The sequence below is a fragment of the Lepisma saccharinum genome, chromosome 24 (assembly GCF_977018435.1).
Source record: "Lepisma saccharinum chromosome 24, izLepSacc3.1, whole genome shotgun sequence".
NCBI classification, from domain to species: Eukaryota; Metazoa; Arthropoda; class Insecta; order Zygentoma; family Lepismatidae; genus Lepisma; species Lepisma saccharinum.
Window position 1 is genome coordinate 55,801,503 of NC_139252.1, and position 24,652 is coordinate 55,826,154.

Sequence of the window (24,652 nt, forward strand, 5' to 3'; positions counted from 1 at the left end):
GCCACTGATTCTACTCATGATACAGAATGATACTAACCAAGTAATAACTAGCTCTCTGGTATATTTAAACCGGAAGGTTTACTGGCACAGCAACACAAGTGTTCCTAGGAAATATAAAATCCAAACTTGGCCATATGTACTTTCTTCGGTTCTTCCTGATGAAAGCAGAACCAGTAACATGAAAAAAATTAATCAATGCTAGAAATGTATTTACAAAAAAATTGTAATCCTAACACGAAATACATTGTAAGAAGACAATGCAAATATGTACTTAGCCGAGATTAATAATGTTCAGAATATTGTCTCTAGAGATTGTGACTGTGATAGGAACCTGGAAGCAAGTATTACAATGTACAAGGAAACACATAAGTGCAAATCAAACATTTTAATACAACTCTCCATACAATGTAAACAAAATATGCCTGCAACATATACTTAGAACCTTTCAACTATGATTTCTTCCCTTAGCTTCACTTCTTGGTGAAGCCAAAATAGCCAGTACTGGAGTATACAAGGAATTCCTGCATATTTTCATCTTGCTGAGAAGATAGTTTCCGGTTTTGTGGTTATTTCTTGTTTAAGTTCATAATACATTCTATCACCTCGAAAAAATGAATTTTAATCCACGAATCGACGTTTAGTTTTCAGGAACTTGAATATATCAACACTGTTTTGTTTACAACGTTGAGTGAATATTCTAGACTTGTAGAGTTCTGGATGTTGCTGATGGCATAAACTAAACAATTAAATTTGAATGTTTGTTTTACACAGAGGCTAATTGAGACGTTGAAATTATCGCCCAACCATGATTTTTGCTAAACTAGCTATTAGATTTGGCAAGGCAGTTCTGTCATCTACTAACAAGTGCCTCTGCATTAATGCCCTTCCTTAGTCATACTTCCGACAAAGTATCCAACACAAGACGGCACTGCTGTTTCCATTCATAGAAATATGCAGACGACACATGCTCTGCCAGAGACAGAGAGCAAGATACTGAGAGCAGAAACACAATAAATAAATTTTCGAAAAAAAAAATAGTTTCAAGGAGTCCGACGCTGAAGCCACCTCTCAGAAGAACATAACACTTCACACAACTCCTAAATAATTAATCAAGTTTTTTTCTTTTCCTGAGGAAGTTTTGCGAGAAATTCTAATTGACACGTTGAAATTATCGCCGAACCATGATTTTTGCTAAACTAGCTATTAGATTTGCCAAGGCAGTTCTCTCATCTACTAACAAGTGCCTTTGCAGTAATGTCTTTCCTTAGTCATACTTCCGGAAAAGTATCCAACACATGACGGCACTGCTGTTTGCATTCATAGAAATATGCAGACGACACATGCTGTGTCAGAGTCAGAGAGCAAGATACTGAGAGCAGAAACACAATAAATAAATTTTCGAAAAACAAAATAGTTTCCTAGAGTCCGACGCTGAAGTCACCTCTCAGAAGAACATAACACTTCTCACAACTCCTAAATAATTAATCAAGCTTTTTCTTTTCCTGAGGAAGTTTTGCGAGAAATCACACTGATGAAACTACTTGAATTAACAATATTCGTTCTAGTTGGTTAATATGGTATTTTATGTGGATTTTAGGGAGCTGATGGACTATGGCACTGGGTACTATCTACGTAATCACTTTTGTACTTTCTTCTTGATGATAAACATCAAGTGCTAGTGAAAATATAAAGCGGCCGAGGATGATCAACACAAAAGAAAATCTGTGCTCACAGACACAAAGACATTTCAAAACTTTTTTAACTCATTTTAAATTCACCACAAATATGATCTTCTTGGAAATACTCTTTACCGTTGTGGGACAGCTGGTATCGAAGCAAGGAAGACAGCATAGCTGTGATTCTTATAAGCTTTCTCCGTGGGGGGAGACGCAACAAAATCTGTTCTCTGCAACAATTCCTCCTGGATGACAGGATGGTTTCATTCTTGGCAGCCTCACGCTTGTCCCCTTCTGTGGAAGAAGAAGGATAGTCCGGCGTCCACCAGGAACAGCAGCATCCCTATGAGCCCCGTAGTGCCTGCCGCATTCAGCTTTTCGCTTCCTTTGACTAAGTAATACCGTCCTGCAGCGGACATCTGGATCCCCCCAGCACTCAGGAACATCACTCCTCCTATCAAGCAGAATGCCATGCTCTGGAAGACAAAGGGATGCATAATTCAGTCAGTCGTGGACGATGAGACATGCTACACAGTCTATTGACCTGCGCTGATATTGAAGGAGAAAAATGCAGGAAGCCAATGCTAATGAGTAGGGAACGGCATTTCATGATTTGGCAAAGCTGGTATGAGTAGGGGAAGTCATTTGATGATTTGGCAAAGCCAATGCTAATGAGTGGGGAAAAGCTTCTCATGATTTGTCAAAGTCTATACTATAAGTAGGGCAAGGCATTTCATGATTTGGCAAAGCCAATGCTAATGAATAGGGCAAGGTTTCTGTGATTTGGCAAAGCTAATGCTAAAGGGTAGGGAAACGCATTTGATGGTTTGGTATAATCTAAAAGAGAAAAAAGACGACGTCTGCTCAAATATGTAAAAGTCAGTGTTTGTCAGATACAAGTAAGAATTACTTTTGGAGGAATTCTAACTGTAACTACTTACTTTCAAAAGTAAGTTGTCGTACCTGTAACAGAGTTACCTTTTTGAAAAGGCACGAAAACCTTAAAAACTTATGACGATTTGTCACACAGTGTCTCTATTTCAGTGTTGCAGTAACGAGCGAAATTCTGTTCCTGCAGCATGATTGTTGCTAAGAAACTAAGAGCTTTTTTAGCCGCCAAGTGCCTAAATGATAAGCAGCGCTGTAATAAACTTGAGGTAGGTGATTTCGATTTGCAATGCCAAATTTTTGATTAAGGTACTTACTTTTATTGTTGTTCTCTCTCCCGAAAGAGTCTCGTGGGTTCGCTTTTTGTGTGTCTTCCATTTCCGATCTTCATTACACACAAAAATAATTGGTTTTATAATACAATATGCACCGTGGACCAAAACCCACGATTGGAAACTATGTATGCACACTCAGCGGCAATAAAACTGAGATCCCATATATATATGTATGTATGTATGTATGTATATATATATATCTTTATCTGTGCTGAGACACTTAGATCTAGAGATGAGAGAACTTCAATAGCAACTTTTCCATAGAAAGTGCAGCCATCGTCTTAGAGTTAGGCAACACACATAACAACGCATGCAGCGAGGAGAATATTTCAGGAACTGAGGGATCGATTTTTATTTCAGGTGACTGTGTCACCAAACAAAGATTCGATTTAATTGTTTTGAAATCCCTACTAGCATTATCTTGTAAAGACTGAAATGGAATCAACGCTCGGCATGTTTATTCAAACTTCTACAGATGTTACTAAACAAAGCGATTTTTCGAACGCTACTGAAATCAACACACTGCATGTTTATTAAACCTTCTACAGAAGTTACTAAACCTAGTGATTTTTCGAACGCTACTGAAATCAACACAAACTGCATGCAAGTACTTATTTAGGGGGGTTCAGATTTATCAAGTACTAAAATTAAATAATGAAAAATATATTCTTTTAGCCTTTGTTGCATAATTTCCTCTGAACTTATTGGAAGACAAGGATTATATTGGGATCATAGGGCTTTGAATGACATTACAAAGAAGATTTTTGTCCACTACTACTCAATATGCATAAAATATTAATTAGAAACTTACTTTTCTCCAACTACATGTAACATATCATTTTTGCTATTCGATAAATTTTAAATTATTCATCTATTTGACATTAATTTCATTCCCAGAGCTCTTGTTTTTATGTAAATCATTCCGATCTTAACTACAGGTAAGCTATACGTAATGAATATGCGCTGTTATACAACGTATCTCTATTCTTATACAGTCTTTTTACCTATTCGTGTAATAATAATATATTAATTTATGTATTTTAATTAGTATTAATTTTATTTAATATAATTATTTTCATTTAAATATAATTATTATTATTCATGAGACACTTGGTTCGGACACGACACCCCCCGAAACACATTTCTAGATACGTGCTTGTCTGCATTTCTGTATATTCAACCTTCTACAGAAGTTACTAAACCTAGTGCTTTTTCGAACGCTACTGAAATCAACACACTGCATATTTATTAAACCTTCTACAGAAGTTACTAAACCTAGTGATTATTCGAACGCTACTGGAATAAACACTTGGCATGTTTATTCAACCTTCTACAGAAGTTACTAAACCTAGCTATTTTCCAAAAGCTACTTACCGTGATGTTGGGTATCTTCCCTCCAAAGACTCTGCCGAAAAGCTGGACTACCGAGATTATAGCGAACGACGCGTAAGCGACGAATATAAATTTTTCTGCGTGTCGGCTCTTGTTTGCAGCATTCAGGACCCAAGCGGAGTTCTGGTCTATGGAGAGCCCAATGCACACAATGCTAATACCCTGCAAGCAACAGAAAGGAACATATTAATAAGTTTTAAATTTAAGCAAGAACTACAGGGTGGCTCAATAAGTCACTTAACACCCTCAGTACAAGGCCACTGCGGCATGGAATGTAAAAATGGCGATGACCAATCATTGCCTGGCCAAGGGGGAACCACATTGACGCCACCCACACGGTCGGCGGCCATCTTGATGTCCGCCATCTTGAATTCAACTTCAGAATTTTAAATGGGAAGGGGGTCGTGCGACATATCAAAATGGGCTAGAATTTCACGAGAAATGCAATGGTGAAGGTTTTTTCGACGTATCTTTAACAAGTAAAAAGTTATGACTGAATTCTTGTACCAATTTGCTCCTTTTCGAGGTGTTAGAAAAATGCCTTAAAATTTGTTTAGCGCATCGGTAATGCATCGAGATCAAAGTGACGTCTAGGGAGAGAAGTTCGCATGCCATTGCACACGATTTTAATCGGATACATCCACGAAGAGCTGCGCATTATAAATGGTTGTCGCGAACAATTTACAGTGTGACGCTTCCATTGAATTAAAAGTCCTTCACAGTGACAAGGCTAATGTTTATGTTCAGAAGGAAGTTTATAAACAGAATATTCGATGCTTTTTATCTGATAACCCATTTTCGACAGCTCAAAGCTGAATGGTTAGTGTTGGTAAGTTAATGTTGGTAAGTTAATGGTGTGGCGTGCTGTGTGGAACACGATTGGTTAGTCAATTTTCCATCAACGGAACCTTAAATGCTTAGGGCATTAGGATTTGTTAAATAAACAGTTTTTTTCATCCTTGCTTATGGAAGAAGGTACTTTTTACAGAGTTTTTTCAATAGGGAGGAACACCAGAACACTTATGGGAACGTTATGAACCTGTTTTTGTCCAAAGTTAGTTATCAGATGACAAGGGTCGGATATTCTGTTTATGAACTTCCTTCTGAACATAAACATTAGCCTTGTCACTGTGAAGGACTTTTAATTCAATGGAAGCGTCACACTGTAAATTGTTCGCGACAACCATTTATAATGCGCAGCTCTTCGTGGATATATCCGATTAAAATCGTGTGCAATGGCATGCGAACTTCTCTCCATAGACGTGACTTTGATCTCGATGCATTACCGATGCGCTAAACAAATTTTAAGGCATTTTTCTAACACCTCGAAAAGGAGCAAATTGGTACAAGAATTCAGTCATAACCTTTTACTGGTTAAAGATACGTCGAAAAAACCTTCACCATTGCATTTCTCGTGAAATTCTAGCCCATTTTGATATGTCGCACGACCCCCTTCCCATTTAAAATCCTGAAGTTAAATTCAAGATGGCGGACATCAAGATGGCCGCCGACCGTGTGGATGGCGTCAATGTGGTTCCCCCTTGGCCAGGCAATGATTGGTCATCGCCATTTTCACATTCCATGCCGCAGTGGCCTTGTACTGAGGGTGTTAAGTGACTTATTGAGCCACCCTGTATAGTTCAAATTTTGTATTTGTACAGTGTGTTTCAAAAATCGCACAACCTTGATTTTTGATCGATTGTAACAAAAATTGTAAGAATGCATCTGGTCTTCTGCATTGTGAAGCCTCATCTATTGAAATAGTTTTAAATGACTTTGATAGCCTGTTCCTTACATACAGGAAATTCCAGAAATTAATTATAGGCTGTTCTTGGGAAAAGGACAAGTAAAAAAATGCAATTTTACACAAGACAGTTTTCTTGCGTTTATTCCTTTAATAGCAAACCTTACAGAGATAGTATACATGTTGCATTATCACTGATTGGATTGATTGATTGATTGATTTGCTTTATTTTACTACGCTTTTCTGCCACTTTTGCCTAATTTACGAAGATGGAGATGAGTGATGATATGATGAAATTGATGAATGAACACAAACATCCATGCCCAGGCCGGGATTCGAACGCTGGACCCCTGGGGTCGAAGCGCGATGTGATAACCACTCCGCCACGGTATCACTGATTGGAGTCTTTACACATAATTTAAATAAAAACAACAGAAAATCGCAGTTTGTATCTTTTTCCCGAACACCCTAGAATTAACGATCTAAGTCAGTGATTTCTTCCCTACAATGTTAGTTTCGGGGTTTAGAAGGGTGTAACACACAAGATTGTCACTTTACTAGGAAACATATGACTCTCAGTCTACAAGTCAATACAAATAATATCATCCCTCGCAGTTTCACGTGTATGGGGCATTTCATTGTCATGGGTGGGACACGTGGAGAACATTTTTTTATATTAAAGTACTTATTCTACTGATAGTAAAGAAAAAAATTTCCTACAGTTTCTGTGTAATGTCATGTGAAACTTAACACTGTTGTTTAAACACAACTACACTTAAAATATTTTACCAGATTTATAGCTATAATTGACCGTCACGGGTGGGCCAGACGAAACACTGCTTCTTTGCTTAATAAGAAATTCATTTTAATTTCTGTCAATTTTCAGATTATGAAAAATAAATTACTTCAGACAGAGAAGGTGACTGGCCTATTAATATTCAAGTGGAACTGAAGGGGAAGAGTTAAAGGAGAAATTAATGGTTTTTTAGTGTCACAATCAAATGAAAAGGTTAAAATAAGATAACAAGATGTAAAATACCGTCTACTTTCTAACAATTGAAGAGCCTGGTGCAAGGAAGAGCTAACCCTCAAAAAGTTGTTTTCGAGATATTAGCATTTGAAAGTTTAAAAAAATCCATAAATCTGAATATTGTTTGTATTGTCATATAGTTGATTTCAAAAGCATGTCTGAAGTTTCGAGTTTACATGGACACATTCAAATGTGGTACAATTATTGCAAAGATGATTAAATTAGTTTGTTTGAGTTCATTATTTCCCATTGTTGGTTAGATCCTTATTGCATCACAATCTTCAGTGTCAGTTCTGTGGAATAATAACAAACAGGAATGCATGACCATTATATTGTGAACAAGAAAATATACATAAGAATGAAAAATCAATGTTTTTAATGTATTCGGAGGATCACCATGCCCAAGTTTTCTTTCATTTCTTAGCAGACACTACTGCAAAGTACTTCATAAAGCTATGAAATAATTTCATTATGAATATTTTAATATTTTAATCTCTTGTGTAGTAGTTGTGCTGTCTAGTGTGTTTGTGTTTATCTTGTGTAGTAGTTATGCTGTCTAATGTGTTTCTGTTTGTCTTGTGTATGTATCGGTGGTGTGTATGTATGTGTCTTGTGTTGTAGTTGTGCTGTCTAGTTTCCTCTTGCGTAGTAGTTGTGCTGTCTAATTTGTTTGTGTTTGTCCTGTGTAGTAGTTGTGGTGTGTAGTTTGTTTGTGTTTATATTGTGTGTAGTGGTGTGTTTGTGTTTATATTGTGTTATATTTGTGATGTGTTTGTGTGTGTCTTGTGTAGTAGTTGTGCGGTCTAATGTGTTTGTGTTCGTCTGGTGTAGTAATTGTGCTGTCTAATGTGTTTGTGTTTGTCGTCTGTAGTAGTTCCTCCATTCATATTGGGGGTTAGGCGTAGAGCTGACAACTTTGCACTGTAAAAAGCCATGTCAAGAATCAACAATATAAGGCCATGGGTGTTCCCAAGGTAAAATATTCCGGAGGTAAAATAGTCCCCCGTTCGGATCTCCGGGTGGGGACTACTTTGGGAGGTCCCTGGACTAAGGATAAGATCTACATTAGGAATAAGGATATTAAATTAGTCACCTGGAATGTTCTGAGCCTTTACCGGCCTGGGGCATTTCAGTGTACAATTAATGAGATAGTTAAGTATAAATTAGATGTAGTAGCTGTCCAGGAAGTTAGGTGGACAGGAGAAGGGAATTGTAAAACTAAAAATTATACTTTTTTCTATGGTGGTACTGAAAATCATAATTTTGGAACAGGCTTTTTCATAAATAATAGAATTATCTCGGCTCTTAAAACAGTAGAATTTATTAATGATAGGATTTCATATGCAGTTTTACAGGGTAGGTGGTGTAAAATTATTTTAATAAACATACATGCACCAACGGAAGATAAAGATGATAATACTAAAGATGATTTTTATACATACATGCACCAACGGAAGATAAAGATGATAATACTAAAGATGATTTTTATACAGAGTTAGAACAGGTCTTTGATAAATTCTCTCAGTATGATATGAAAATTCTGTTAGGTGACTGTAATGCACAGATTGGCAAAGAAGAGACATTTAAACACACAATTGGTAAAGAAAGTCTTCATGAATTAAGTAATGATAATGGTATAAGATTGATTACTTTTGCAACCTCAAAGAATTTAATTGTGAAAAGTACCACTTTTAAACATAAAGATATCCATAAATATACCTGGTCTTCTCCAGATGGTAAAACTCATAATCAGATAGATCATATTCTCATTGATAAGAGAAGGCATACTAGTATAATTGACGTTCGTACACATAGAGGTGCTGACTGTGCCAGTGACCATTATTTAGTAATTGATAAATTAAGAGAAAGACTCTGTGATAAATCATAAGCAACAAAATCTAAAAGTTATAAAATTTGATACAGGAAAGTTTACTGATGAAAGAATTAAGAAAGATTACCAAACTAAACTGTCAAATAGATTTGATATTTTTCAGGATTTAAATGATGATGAAAATATAAATGAAACAGACGTAAATATGAATTGGGAGCACATGCGTAATGCAATAGAATCAACAGCTAAAGAAAGTATAGGATACCATAAACCGAGAAAAAGTAAGTCATGGTTTGATAATGAATGTCATATTCTAATAGAAATAAGAAATCAGGCTAGACTTAGGTGGTTAAATAACTCTGATGATACAAATCTAAACAATTATAATAGAATAAAGCGAGAAGTCAACCGCACGTTTAGAAGTAAAAAAATTGTAAGTTTAGAACCACCCGTTACTTACATGTGATTGTTATTTGAGACAAACTTTTTTCACGAACCATTTATTTGTTAGCTATCAGAAAACGCTGAAATAAGTGCCATACAATGAGCAGTTTTTTCTCAATTCATATTTTTATGTGAAAAATTGTCATTTAAAGAAAAAAAAGCAATACAAATTCGATTATCTCGAAAACTACTAATTTTCGGACGGGGTATCATAGGGTCAAATTTATTGCGAATTGTCTCTACTTTAACCCCTTTCAGGGAATGCATCTAATTACAGGTCACCCTGTGTGTGTGTGTGTGTTTATGTAAACGTACATGTGGTAGGTTGAATTATTTTAATCGCTTCTCATGTGTATGTATTATCTTCTAATATCTATTATCACACATGTGAATGCTGACAAGGATTAGGCGGTAGAGCAGCCAGCGGTTGAACCTCGCCCACTGAATAAAGATGCATTATTATTATTATTATTATTATTATTATCATTATCATTATGTAAAAACAAAGGCAGGCCCTTGTTTAACTCACTCACCAACTCTAGAACCTTGAGATAGAACAGAGGGCAGCAAATTAGCTGCTTTGTGTCGACCGTTGTTGTTATAATTTGTGGCATCCTCAATGTGGGAATCTGAAATCAAAATAAAATACCACATTCAAAATAAGTAACAGCATTAGGTCAGAGCACACATGTGTACATTTAAACATGATAATATTAAAATTACTACGGTATATTGATAAAACTTGATATGGAACACAAGAATAAACTATATGTGTATCATGTAATCATATTGTTTGGGATAGATTAGTGTCTGTATTATTATTTGTGTTATCAATGTGTGAGGATTTGTATATTTCAGTGTTCATTTAACTTGTCGCCTCCAGGTGAGAGGACTGTGCAGACTCTTTTCTTCAGAGACTGTTCAGGGCGTGGTACAGTGGGATCCATGAGTATTACCGTGCAAATTGTCCATGACTATTTTCATTAATTTTTCTGTTACATCCTGTGTGTTTCTAAGCGATGGATTTTTATGTATGCTGGTGCAGAAGTTGTCAACAACTTGTTTTGAGCTTTCCTTTAATTGCTGAAGCTCTTATTGGGTCAAATAAAGTGCACGAACATGGTGATGGACAATTTGCACGGTATTGCTCATGGATCCCACTGTACAGGGAACGGCAAAGATAATGGTAGGCAAATTGTCCATCGTTATTTTCATTACTTTTTATTCTACATCCTGTGTTGTTTTAAGGAATGAAACTATGTTGTTTGGAAGCAGGCATTGCCCTCTGCTTATTGACGTCTTTATTTAAATTCATTATCATCATATTGTGCAATACAGACCGAATGAAAATGGTGGTGGACAATTCACCTACTGTTTCTTTTGCCGTTGGGTGTACGTATCGGGAAATACCCGTACAGCGAGAGACATAGCTACACGGTGGTCGACTTACTCGAACGATAGTCCAGTGTTAGTGTAAATTAAAAAGCGTATATAGTCATCCAGTGTTTAATTAAGAAACGCAACACATATAATAGAAAATTTATGTATCCGTATCCCCCCCCCCGAAACTCACGAGTCTAGCTACTAGCACTTAAAACAATTGTCTTCTCTGTGGTGGAGTACGTTAGCCTATCGTGGTACATGCAAGGGGTCCTAGGTTTGAATCCTGGATGGTGGTATTGCGGCTATATCATGCATTTTATCCAAGCAAGCAATCGCAAAGAATCTACAGAAAAAAAATATCCGAAAAAGAAACAAAAACTAGTTTCGCAAAGATTCTGTTAATGCTTTTGTGTGATTTTATTTTTCCAGACTACATCTTGATATGATCCATATTTTTATGTGACGTTACAACTTTAAAATATGTCACTGATATATTATATTTTTATGAAAGGACACGTAAATGTTGTGTCATTGTATGTAATAATGCACCTTGTTTGTAATGTATAACTTTTGTTTAATGTTTATTGTGTTTTATGCTCTATTATGAGAAGTTTAATGTGTCTTCATGTTTGCGAGAGTGCACTATGTGAATTTGTATTTCTATACATGTGTAGATGTCAGTTTTGTTGATAGTATCCTTTTGTAGAAAGTAAGTGATTCATCTGTACTTGAATCTGTGTTCTCGAAAATAGTATAAAAGCGAGGATATCGCGTAAGAAATAACCAAGGTACCTTTATAAGGTATGCCATTCCCGAGGTTCCGAGATTTTCTCCCATGATTCTGTGCGCGCTATGACGTCATTAAGAGGACAGAATGGAACTTACTTCGTTATCGTATACGGAAGCTTGAGATAAATGGGTCGATTATTTACTTATACACACTTTTTCTTGAATGCCGGTAGAATGAGAACAAATCAACCTGTTTGTGCTCTTGCCACGTGCAATAATAATAGAAAAAAATCGCCTGGAATAAAGCGATCATCGCTTCCCAAAAAGTTGCTGCAGCAGGATTGATTCAATTTGTTCCTCCAAATTTCGGACTTACTCAGTGGTGCAACCTCAGGGGAGGGCAGGGGCATTGTCCCCCAACCTTCGACGGAAGTCAATTCTAAGGGGGGGGCAAACATTGATGGCCAAAGGCACCTGCAGGGGGCACAGAGGAGAAATTGTCCCCTTCTATTTCAAATTTTATACAAATAAAAATACATTTCGTAAAATTTTCTTGCTCGCTTTGCTTGCAGTGCCACCTTTTCTCAGTCTCGTCAAGTTCAGAGACGTAGCTAGGGGGCGTCGGGAGTCGGCCATGGGCGCCAAATAATCTAATTTTTAAAAAATGTGAAAGAGAGAATGCCTTGGCGCCATGTGATATTATTTGTTCCTTATTAAATCAATATTGTCTTAAATTGCAAAAATTGGATCAAAAAATTTACTTTCTCGCTTCGCTCGGAATATAATTGTTTTTTGTAATGTGATGTATTTAAATAATATGTCTTGTATATGTGTAATGAAAAAAAACTTTGAATACGTATATAATTTAGTGTTAGCATCTTGCATATGTATTTTCTTATTTTATGTCGCTCCATGTTGCATATGTGTAAAACATATGAAAGTTATACATGTTATATGTACAAAAAAATATCTTCGGCATGCATTTATCATTCATTTTCTGCCATTCAAAAATACAGTTTGTGTGCTTGTTTTCAATTATTAGCTAATGTAAAATTTCTGGTGATGAAAAAATATTTCAAATCGTTTGTTCCAAATAAATGCTTTAGCACAGACATCTACCTACCTTTTGCGTAATTTATGAGGATAATAACGTCTTTGATACTACCACTACTACCACTAGTAATAATAATGCCATTATTAATGTTATTATTATTACTATTATTTTTGTTTTGTATTTGTATTGCTTTTGTTTTATTTCAAGTATAATTTACCCCTTTGCTAATCGCAAAGACGAAAATGAATGGTGAGTAGATGAAATGGATGATCACAAATCCATGTGGATCACAAACAGTACAGAGTACTACACAGATTGTTGGCCCATATGCCAGAACCTAATAAGCCCGCAAGAATGAAGTTCCTAGGATATATTACCTGGAAGAAATATTGCTATTTGAATGTTTCCCGAAAAGACACCCTTTATACAATAGCCATCATCTAATTCATTCTCCGGCTCGGTAGCCGAGGGCGTTAAGTGGTCGACTTTCGATTTCGCCTCCGAAATGCCCGGTTCAAGTCCCAGTATGGGCATAGGTGTTCTCTGCGAGTCAGGCACGTATCCAGGAATTCCTTTCGTAGGGGGCTAAACACCATATTTTAAGGGGTATAGATAGAACCTCACAATTGTATGTTTAAGGCCATTGGTGGTAATTAGGTTCAAAACGGGAGTGGAGGGTGCAAGAAAAGTTTACTTTCTCTTCCCTTGGTATACAAGGGTTAGGATAAAGAGGTCATAGTGTGAAGGCAAAAAAATGGGGAGCAACTATCCCCAAAATCGTCGCCACTGTTCAAGGCTGCCAAATTATTCAGAACGTGAAATCGGAACATTTTTTACCACTCAACTCCTCTGTTTCCATGCATTAACATTGTGTGCCGGAACCATCTCAGTATGTGTGTTGGTCCATTTCTTATCATCAGACATCAAAACATCTATGGCGTCTTCGAGTGTTTTTACGAAGCTGTTACACATGCACGGGATGGACAATCCACTCGACAACGCGAGACTCAAACTGTGGGCTGCGAACTGGACGCAGAAATTTCTCGAATATTTCTCTCTGATTCGAGCCTGAACACCACTACTGTGTCTTGTCCTCCCATGTTTACAGTTCTTATAAAAGCCGAAACCCACCAAATTATTCATATTGAGGCCTAAGCACTCGCAAGTGTTCACAATTGTCTGTCACAACTTCCGCAGTCTTCTCATATATTGGCACAAAACAAAGTAAGTCTTCTCGAATACAGTTCGAAACAATTAATTCACAATGAAAACCCTTCCGATCCCAACACATCTAGTGTTTCTTCTCCCAATATGATTAAATGCTTACTCATTTATCTCCAGTGACGTGCCCAAGGGAGGGTTGGTGAGGTCATAACCAAATTTGACCAAGTATTCCTTAAAAAAATGAACGTCAAAGAGAGGAAAAGATGGCAAAATGAGGAATGACCACCAAAAATAGTATGCATAACCCTCCTCTTCTAAAATTCTGGGAAAATTTGGTCCGGGCACAACTAACTCATCACTCAAAACTTTGATTTTCAGTTGATCTGTGCAGCTTATTTCTTTTTTAATTAACCGCTCCAATACCCGTTACTGCTTAAATATTCACTTTAGAGAGAGACCTTCGATCTCTTCGGTCCTCGACCCGAACTAGCACTACACTGAGGCTCCGGAAATTCCGCTGTCGTTAATGTCTTCTGCTTTGGGACCCGAACTGGAACTAGTAGTAGACTTCGTTACTTTATGCTATTTAGTCCTTTTCATTTTCGAATCACTAGATCTTATAAAGCCACCAATAGACACTGACTGATCACTAATCGACTGTATGAACTATCACACTTACCTTTGAATACTCATTAAGCGATTCTGTTGTACAGATCAACCTGGAAATTGAAGCCGCGTATTTTAACCTCATTATATTCTAGAACGTCCCACAGATAAAACGATTCGTTAATGTTGCCAGTAGTTCGACTCCTTCTCTTATTCAAGAACGTTCCCTCTCGCGCTTTCCAGAGATTAAAAAATTACAATGAATCGCCCTACGTGTGGCGCTACGTTTGCAGCTTCCAAATGCTGACAAGTCTTTGCATAGTGTTGCGACAACACCGAAAGCGCAAGAAAAGTTTTAATGCAATATTATCAACAGGGTTATAGAACATTCTCCGTGTTGCCTTGGTAAGTATTTCTCTCCTTATATATTATCGGCACACTATTCAAGAAAACAAAAACCTAATTTTGCCGGACCCTGTGGTTGAGTGGTTAGTACATCGCGCTGCGACGCCAAGGGTCCCGGGTTCGAATCCCGCTCGGCCATGGTTGAGTGTGAATGTCCATTTATCATTTTCATAATTTCATCACTCATTCCCATCTTCGTAAATTAGCTAAGAGGAACAAAACGCGAAGTAAAATGAAATAAATCAAATACAAAAAATAATTTTATGTAGTGTAAACTGAAAAAGTTAAGGGGGGGGCTCCAGCCCCCTGATCCCACCTTGGGTGCGCGCTATTAACAATAACAGGGTTATAGAACATTCTATGTCTTGGCTAGAAAATTATTTATCTCAAATTATCATCACATTATTTAAGAAGCCATGAACCTAATTTTATGTAGCGTAATTTCCTGAATGGGGTGCTGGAGTCCCCTGATTCCCACCTTGCATACGTGCTTGACTCGATAATTATTTCTCTCCTTAAATTATCGTCACGTTATTTTATTTCACACCACAAGAAACCAAAAACCTCATTTTAACTATTGTAAACCGCAAATTTTCGAGTGGCTCGAGCCGCCTAAGCTCCCCCTTGAATACGTGCCTGCTGCGAGTGTCCCTTCATCAATTTAAACTAATCATCACTCATCCTGTTCGTCGCGATTAGCCAAAAGTGGAAGAAGACGCTAAATAACAAAAACAAATTTATCCTCACCGTGGCGATCAACTGGAGAATCTGAAAAGTAGCGTAAAAATATTAAAGGGAAATTCCAGGACATTCAGTAAAAATTCATATCAGAATATGCCCGAACAAGAACTTTACTTATAATTAGACATTTAAAATAAATGCAATAGGTTAGCTGGAAAGAAAAGCTGGCAGTGGAATATAGCCTACAGGGACAAGATATCACGCATATAGTGTATGAAAAATAAACTATGCATTGTTTCGGAATAAGTGTATTCTTCTATCGCGTATTTGATCTCTTGTTGTCAAATTAAATTAACAGCTTTGGTGTATAATATCAAAAGATGCATGAAAACACATCGTTTCCTGAGCCATCTGCTACATTCTACGCATAGCTTTCTTCCGCTCGTGTCCGCTTGGTGACGTCACAAGCTCTAGCCAATAACGTGCAAGTCGCGGAGTAGCCCCCTCTGAGAAATAACACACTTTCGCCACGGATCGACGAAGCTTTTAAATTTAAAAGGAACTCCTCGGTGTTGTGCATACATCTTGGTATGGTAGTTCGGGGCGCAAGCTATGCCTATGTGATCATAGGTACGCCGATAGCCATGCATTGATGCTATGCACAATACTGCAGCCATTCTACGTTAAATAATAAAGCTAGCCTAAGGATTAATTTGGAAATAAAAGGCTAAAGAGCAAATATTGGCTCAGTTATTATTGCATATCTCTTGGTGTGGTAGTTCGGGGCGCAAGCTAGGTCAATGTGATCATAGGCATGCCAATAGTCACGCATTGAGTTTATGCGTTTTAGTTGAGTCAATTCAGCGACAAAGCGAAATCCTCGCCTTCGTCTCAACTATATTTGCATTATGATTGCAATAAATAAAGAATAAAACATTTCAGTTTATACATACTGCAGTAAAGTGGTTTTATTTCTCTGTGCTGTGAATATTGTTTTTGCCTAACACTATCCCTGTACCTGAGAGAAGTCTGTGTACTTCACCGAGCTCATCGTTCACCGCTGAGTATTATTAAGTTATTAATAAATATAATAATACGTTTAATAGTATAATAATACAGGATAGGAACATGTCAAGTGGTAGTTCAACGTGTTGGCTCGATAATGTAGTGTACAAGGGCAAGACAATTGTTTAAAGTTGAGATTAATTGTGCAAGAGCACTAAACTTTTATATTTGTAGAAAAGCACAGAGATACTTCCTTCGAAATGCAAAGAAAACATTTGCATAGCGCAAATAAAAATCTTGCTTCAAGTTCAGAGCTTAACGTTCCCGATAGTTGTCGGGACATTGATAAAGAAAGAACCACATTTGTGTGCAAGAAATGTACAAAGCTTCTACATTATGAATGTTGTGGCCTAGATATTCGAACTGAAAGCCACGAAGCTACCGATTTGGTTTGTAAAGATTGTGAATCATTGTCTACGGATAGTTCATCTGATCCATTAAATATGTTCAAAGCATTAAAAGCCATGATTGAAGGAATTAGCAATGATATTAGCAAACAGTCTGAAGCACTGAAATCTGATATCTGCAAACAGTCTGAAACATTACAGGCTGATATTAAACAGCAAGCTGATTCCATTAATAACTTGAAGGCTGATACTAGCAAATAGTCTGAAAAATTACAGGCTGATATTAAACAGCAAGCTGATTCCATTAACAACTTGAAGGCTGATATCTGTAGACAATCTGAAACATTAAAGGAAGATATCGGCAGACAATGTGCGTTATTGAAGGATGATATCGGTAAGCAGCACGGTGAATCTATGAAAGCTTTAAGAGCTGAAATAGGCGAGATGGCTTGTGAAATTCAACAACTGAAGTCTGAGAACGAGGAAACTAGAGCCAGATTCTCTGAAGAATTCCGGTAGGCTAGAGAGATTGACTTTTATGAGTTCCGGCGTAGCTTTGCAGCTGATGTTAATAAAGCCACGGAAAATGTTCGCATAGATGTAGAGGATATTAACTCGAGATTAACTGAGGAGTGCAATAAGATTATTGAAAAACAGCTGACGATGGAACAGATATTGGCCGAGGCCGAGACTGACAAAATACAGTTCCGGTCTGAGGTCCAAGAAAATATTAGTCAGATTTCCGTAGTTGTGTCTCAAAGAAGCAAGGACGTTGAGGAAATAAAGACTCAAGTAGAACAACTTACGAATCAGTTAGAGACTATGCACGTTTCCCGGCAAACGGAAGTAGAAACTGGACCTTGAACAGCTGGTCACCCGTCTGCAGTTGCTGAGAGTGCAGTGTTGCCAACTATGAACATTGAACCAAGTGAAGTAATGGACAGAGCCGATGAAGAGAGGACTAGGGAAGAAAAGCAAGTATGTCGCCCACAAGTCATTACTGATTCAAGAGCTAATGAAGTGGCCTCTGCAGTTCCACCTACCTTTAGTCTTTCGGGCGATGATAGAGGTTACAGAGAGCGTGAATCTCCCAGGGCACGGCATCGTCGTTATGAAGAAGGGGCAAAGAGGAAACGTCCAGAAAGGAAGAAAGATCGCAGTTTCTCCTCTTCCCGCACCAGCTCTGACTCTCAGTATCAAGCGAAAATCAGGAAGCGAACACGAAGGCATGGAAATGTGAGAAACGGGTCAGATGAGTCACCACCGCGAACTCAGCGATCAGCAACGACAGGAACCCCAAGGATGGCAGACCTTAATTCCTTGTCCAAGTTCAAGGGAGACCTGGAAGCCCAAAATGCTGAACAGTATTTAAAAGAACTCAATATCAACTTTGATTTAATGCAAGTTCCATACGAATACCGATTGGAAATTATTCCTCGGTTATTCAAAGGCCAGGCTGAGCATTGGTTTCGAGCAAATCAGTTGGAGTTCAGGTCCTATTCTGATTTCTGCCGCCGTTTTCGCAAGCAATATGCTTCTGAAGAGACCAAAGAGAGGCAGCTGACGGCAGTGAGATCTCGCCGACATTTAAAGCAGTCTGGCATGAGTATGGAGGAATACGCTTGGTCCATTTACTCAGCCTACCGCAATCTGTCTGCCCGTTATGTAGATCCAGAGATAGTGAACTTAATCATCTCCCAGCTTCCATATAGAGCCCGCAGTCTGAGTTTGGCTAATTCTCCTCGAACTGTACGACAGCTTGCTGATTTTTTTAAAAAAGATTCGAGGTGCTTGAGGAGCAGGATAGTTGGAAGCCGGTGTGGAATAGTGTGGAAGGTGCTGGACACGGAAATGCTCCTAGACAAAATATAATTGAAAACCAACCCTCCCGGGTCAGACAAGTTACGCAGAACCATAGAAATAGTTATTCCAATTACAGCAGGCGGCGTAATCCTCCGAGAAGGGATGGCAGGAACAACTACGCACGTGGGCTGCGACGTTTCAGATCTGATCCAGAAGATCATTCCCGTGGCTCTTCACGTAACGCCTCTGAACCCAGTAACTTCAGAGCGACGGCGCCTCCGTTTGAACCTTCTGCTTCACGTTTGACGAACGAGCAACGTCAAAGCGTCGACATGACGAGAGACTTTTGTTGGGCACCATCGACTAGTGCTAATCCGAGTGGTATGCAGTCGGATTTAGCCAGTCGCCCAACGTGAATTCTTCGTTCTCGATCACGGTTGGGCTAAAATCTTGGACTTCTCTGGGAACGGATGACAATGTTATAAATATTGAAGATAATCATCTATTTGTTGGGCTGACTCTCAATGAAGAACAAAGTTTAGATAGAGCACTACAACAGGCAGTAAGAAAGGAAAATTTACCCAGGGCTCCGTTAATTAAAGCAACTGTAACAGGCGTCGATTTTATTTGTGTTCTGGACACTGACAGCGAATGTAATCTCATGAGCTACGCCATTTGGAAGAAAATTAAAGAGAAGCTGCCGTCGTTGCAGTTACAACCATATCCAGATGTTTGGCTGACTGATTTCACTGGGAGAAAAAAACAAACTAGAGTTGTGGGATGTAGACAAGTATATCTGGAGATTGCTGGAAGAAATTTATTAGAGGACATGTTTGTCTTGAAAGGTCTCGAAGCTGACTTTATTTTGGGCTACCCATTCCTCAGGAAATATGAAGCAGGAATTGGCCTACAGCGCGAGAAGTTATCCCTCACCGTAGACGGAGTTCTGGTTGAGCAGGACCTCGTGAATAATGAATCTTCGAAAGGGACGTATGTAAGAAAAATCCGTGAAGATTCCCATGTCGATCAGTGGACGGCTAGTCCTGACGACATTCTTCAGAAGGTCAATGCGAATGAGATTTTATGCGAAAGGGGTAGAAGCCAATTGCAGGAAGTTTTACTGAAGCATAAAGATGCATTTTCCGAGACCCCAGGTACTATTAAAAAACTTACAGTGTGAGATTGAACTCACCACCACAGAACCTGTGTATCGATCTCCATATCCCATACCGATAGCAAAAAGGAAACTCCTGGAGGAAGAACTGGAAAAGTGGAGACAATGGGGTGTTATAATGCCTTGTAATTCCCCTTACTTGAACCCTTTAATTGTAGTCGACAAGCCTGATGGTACAGTACTCCCATTCATTGACTTCAGAAATTTGAATAAAATTGTACGTGTACCACGGAACTCAGTTGAGCCCATTTCGGATGCCTTACAAAAATTTAAAGGTGCTCGTTATTTTACAAATCTGGCTTCTGGATATTTACAGATTCCTGTAAAAATTGACTGACAACCATGTACTGATTTCTCCTATAAGGGACGTCAGTGGATGTTTGCCCGAATGCCTTTTGGTATCTCAAGTGCTGTATCAATTTTCATAGCTGCCATGCATGCTGTATTTGGTCCAGAAACCGAAGAGTATCTAACTCAATATATGGATGACTTGCTGGTTTTCGATAAAGAGCTCTCCAAGCATCTTCAACATCTGGATGAAGTGTTACAGCGACTCCAAGAAGTGGGGATGACTGTAAAGCTGCGAATGTGTGAATTTGTCCAGAAAGAAATTACCTACTTATGCCACATCGTTTCTGGAGATGCCATCAAAATCCAACCTGACAAAAATTCCGCCATTAAGTTGTTCCTAAACCTAAAACTAGAAAGGATGTTCGGAAATTTCTAGGCCTCGCTAACTGCAGGCGGAAGTTCATTGAAAATTTCGCAGCAAAAACTGAACCGCTCACCAAGCTGTTAGGTAAAAATCAACGTTGGATTTGGCGAGATGAGGAAGAACAAAGTATCCAGCTACTGCAGAATGAACTTGTAAGAGACGCTGAATTAGCACAACCTGATTTTGAAAAGGATTTCTGTATCCAATGTGATACTTCTGGGAAAGGATTGAGTAGTATTATTTTCCAAATGGATGGTGAAGAGAGGAAGGTCATTCAGTATGCAAGCCAAAAACTGAAGGAAAACGAACGTCATTACTCCATCCATGAGTTAAAATGTTTGGCCATCATCTTTGGGGTTGAGAAGTATGCTGTTTATTTGAAAGGTTCACTATCTACAGTGATCACAAAGGGCTGGTATGGTTACAAGACGCCAGAAACTGGAACAGTCGTTTGACTCGTTGGTCTCTAAAACTCCAACAGTACCAGTATAAAATAGTATACGTCTCTGGTCGCCAAAACGATCTGGCAGATATTTTATCTCGGTATCCTGTTGATGATATACCCCAGATTCATCCTGAAAATAGCCAGCAGACATTCAGAATAAACTACCTGTGGGCCGAAAGGGGAGAAATAGATGACATCGACAGGTGGAGAGAGGTACAATCTGAAGATGAATTCTGCAAAAATTTACTCGAATCTCTAAATTCTCAGGAACCTAACCTCAGATTGCATCGTTCCTATCGCATTCAAGAAGGAATTTTATTTAAGAAAGTATCGGATAATCAGTCGCTTTGGAAATTGTGTGTTCCGGTGGTAATGAAGCAACCTCTCTTGAAAGTAATTCATGATGAAGCTGGACATTTTGGAGTATCCAAGACATTGAAGCGACTTGCAGTACGATACTTCTGGAAAGGCATGAAGGATGACGTGATACAGTACATCCGAGATTGTGAAATTTGTGCCCAGAGTAAACCAGACAAGTTGGGGATACTCAAGGAGACCCTTCATATCAGTCCCAAGCAACCTCATGAGATGCTTTCTCTGGACTTGATTGGGAAGCTTCCTCGGTCTAATGGATACCAATACATCTTGAGCCTTATTGATGTGGGTACACGTTTTGTCTCCGCATATGCTTTACGGACTGCCAACACTACAGAAATTATAAACACGCTTCAGAGAGGATATTTTGCTCGCTATCCAAACGTTACGTTTACCTTAAGCGACAGAGGAGCTCAGTTTACCTCTAGGCAGTGGAAAGAATTTACCATCATATTTGCACAACCGCTTACAATTCAAAAGGGAACATGGTAGAACGAGCAAATCAGGAGATTGTCAGATTACTTCGATTATTTTGTTATCGAGAACATCAGACTTGGTCTCGATACATATAAAAAGTTGTTTGGTTAATTAATTATTCCATTTCCGAGACTACTGGATATTCGCCTGCTGAACTATTCTTCAATCATCCTATACCCAGAGAGATCCCAACTCATTTCAATTGGCCCGAACGGGAAGAAGCCCGACCGGATTGGAAGTCCAAATTATTCTTAGCTCAAGTCAGGGAGAAGAAACTATCGAAGAATATAAGCCAAAAGGGAAACGCCAAGCCAGTGACAGCTGGAGACTTTGTGATGGTTAGAAACCACTCCTTAAGCTCCCTACTAGATAGGACCATTCAAAAGTTATTTATGTTGTGGATTGGACCTTATCTAGTGGACAAAGTGGAAAATAATGTTGTGACATTGTTAATTCCAAAGACTAAAGAATTATATGGTAAGGTTAACTTGGATAACCTAAAACTAATGAACTTTTCGGAGGATAAGAAGAAAGAGTTTGTACTTCAAAATTAAGTTTCCTCCGGGTAGATAACTTCCTTCCTGAAACTTAGTTTCCGAAAGGAAGGGGCAGATGATATGATCCATATTTTTATATCACGTCACAACTTTAAAATATGTCACTGTATATTATATTTTTATGAAAGGACACGTAAATGTTGTGTCATTATATGTAATAATGCACCTTGTTTGTAATGTATATTTTTTGTTTAATGTTTATTGTATTTTATGCTCTATTATGAGGAGTTTAATGTGTCTTCATGTTTGCGAGAGTGCACTATGTGAATTTGTATTTCTATACATGTGTAGATGTCAGTTTTGTTGATAGTATCCTTTTGTAGATAGTAAGTGATTCATCTGTACTTGAATCTGTGTTCTCGAAAATAGTATAAAAGCGAGGATATCGCGTAAGAAATAACACACTTTCGCCACGGATCGACGAAGCTTTTAAATTTAAAAGGAACTCCTCGGTGTTGTGCATACATCTTATTATGGTAGTTCGGGGCGCAAGCTATGCCTATGTGACCATAGGTACGCCGATAGCCATGCATTGATGCTATGCACAATACTGCAACCATTCTACGTTAAATAATAAAGCTAGCCTAAGGATTAATTTGGAAATAAAAGGCTAAAGAGCAAATATTGGCTCAGTTATTATTGCATATCTCTTGGTGTGGTAGTTCGGGGCGCAAGCTAGGTCTATGTGATCATAGGCATGCCGATAGCCACGCATTGAGTTTATGCGTTTTAGTTGAGTCAATTCATCGACAAAGCGAAATCCTCGCTTTCGTCTCAACTATATTTGCATTATAATTGCAATAAATAAAGAATACAACCTTTCAGTTTATACATACTGCAGTAATGTGGTTTTATTTCTCTGTGCTGTGAATATTGTTTTTGCCTAACACTATCCCTGTACCTGAGAGAAGTCTGTGTACTTCACCGAGTCTCATCGTTCACCGCTGAGTATTATTAAGTTATTAATAAATATAATAATACGTTTAATAGTATAATAATACAGGATAGGAACGTTTCAATCTCTCGCCTGCCTTCGTTGTAGCACAGTTTGAAATACCGATCTTGTTGAGGAACGTTATTTTTCATTGAACACTAAAACATAACTTTAACTGCGCAAACACAATAAAAACCTTCATATTTCTTTCATTCACGAGCTTATAAAACAAAACCTAACCTTACCGGAAATGGTTCGTGGGGCTATGCGTCAATGGTTGAATTTCCGCTATGAAACATTTTCACATCACACAAAACACCTTCCAGATGTTAGACAATGCTACAGGAACTTATTACCTTAAGTAGTTTCTTCTGTAAGAATGAAGAAATCTGTCCGGGGAATATCAGATTAGTACCCCGAAAAAAGCACTGCATGACGCAACCACGTGAAAAAGCAGCCATTTCGTTTCGCAAAATTTTACCCCAACACTGGAACTTCAAGTACGAGTTCTACCCGAAATACTTTTATCACTTGTCAAAGTGTCATCTCACTGTAACCACACCAGTTGGTTAACATTATCGCAAATAGCTACTTACGGTTCAGGAAAATCCGTTACATTCACAGCTTTGAGCTTTCCGAACGAAACTACTTCCGAATTTTGCCTTGCTTCGGAACAAACGAACGTCTTGTCTATTCGACTCGACGCTGAAACTTTCAATGCCTGATAAATTTTCTTCGGCAATGTTGCCAGGCCCACAGTCGAGAGTGTCGCTTCCCTACCTAGTTTCGGTCCTGTCAAAGTTCTAGTCACATAGATTAATCGAAACTGGACCTGCGGTTTGAAGTGGAGTCAGGACTGCACAATTAACCCACGGGCGTACACACACTTTTCCCATCGGGGGATAAACAAGCCTTTTTCCAGGGGGACAAAATAATTTACCAATGCTCTGTCACCAGTCAGGTACTTGGTGGTTCTTGTACTGTGCATAAAGTTAGGCTTACCATAAGTCCGGGATTAGCCCGGACAGTCCTGTTTTTTTAGTGCTGTCCGGGGTGATGTCCGGAATTGCAAAATGTCCGGGGTTTTGAGAATCTGAACATGAAAATAGCTACCGGTATTGAATATTCACGACCAGAATTTAAAACAAACAAGCCATTCTGAAAAAAGTCATGTCTAGTGAAAAGTGCAAATGAGTCAACTAACAGATAATGCTACCTAGAACAGAGAGGTTTCCTAAACATCAGAAAATGTATTATTCAATTAAATATTTAAAAATTAATTGATTGATTTTAGAAAATAATATTAATAATTTTCTTGTACAATTTAGTTTAATGTTCCAATAAAATATTAAGGCTTTTAAGTAATTTCAATTTATTTTTGTAAAAAAAAAATTCAGC

The 24,652-nt window shown here is 38.2% G+C and overlaps 1 protein-coding gene across 1 annotated transcript; it reads right to left on the reverse strand.

The window, feature by feature from the left end:
• Positions 1-401: 401 nt before the first annotated feature.
• Positions 402-23,958, reverse strand: LOC145977969 (uncharacterized). The gene is made up of 4 exons (XM_083110317.1): positions 23,851-23,958; positions 9,874-9,969; positions 4,274-4,453; positions 402-2,152 (listed from the first exon to the last, which is right to left on the reverse strand). Exons 2-4 carry the CDS (start codon positions 9,952-9,954, stop codon positions 1,955-1,957), a joined length of 459 nt encoding a protein of 152 aa, XP_082966443.1. The 5' UTR covers positions 9,955-9,969; positions 23,851-23,958; the 3' UTR covers positions 402-1,954.
• Positions 23,959-24,652: the final 694 nt, after the last annotated feature.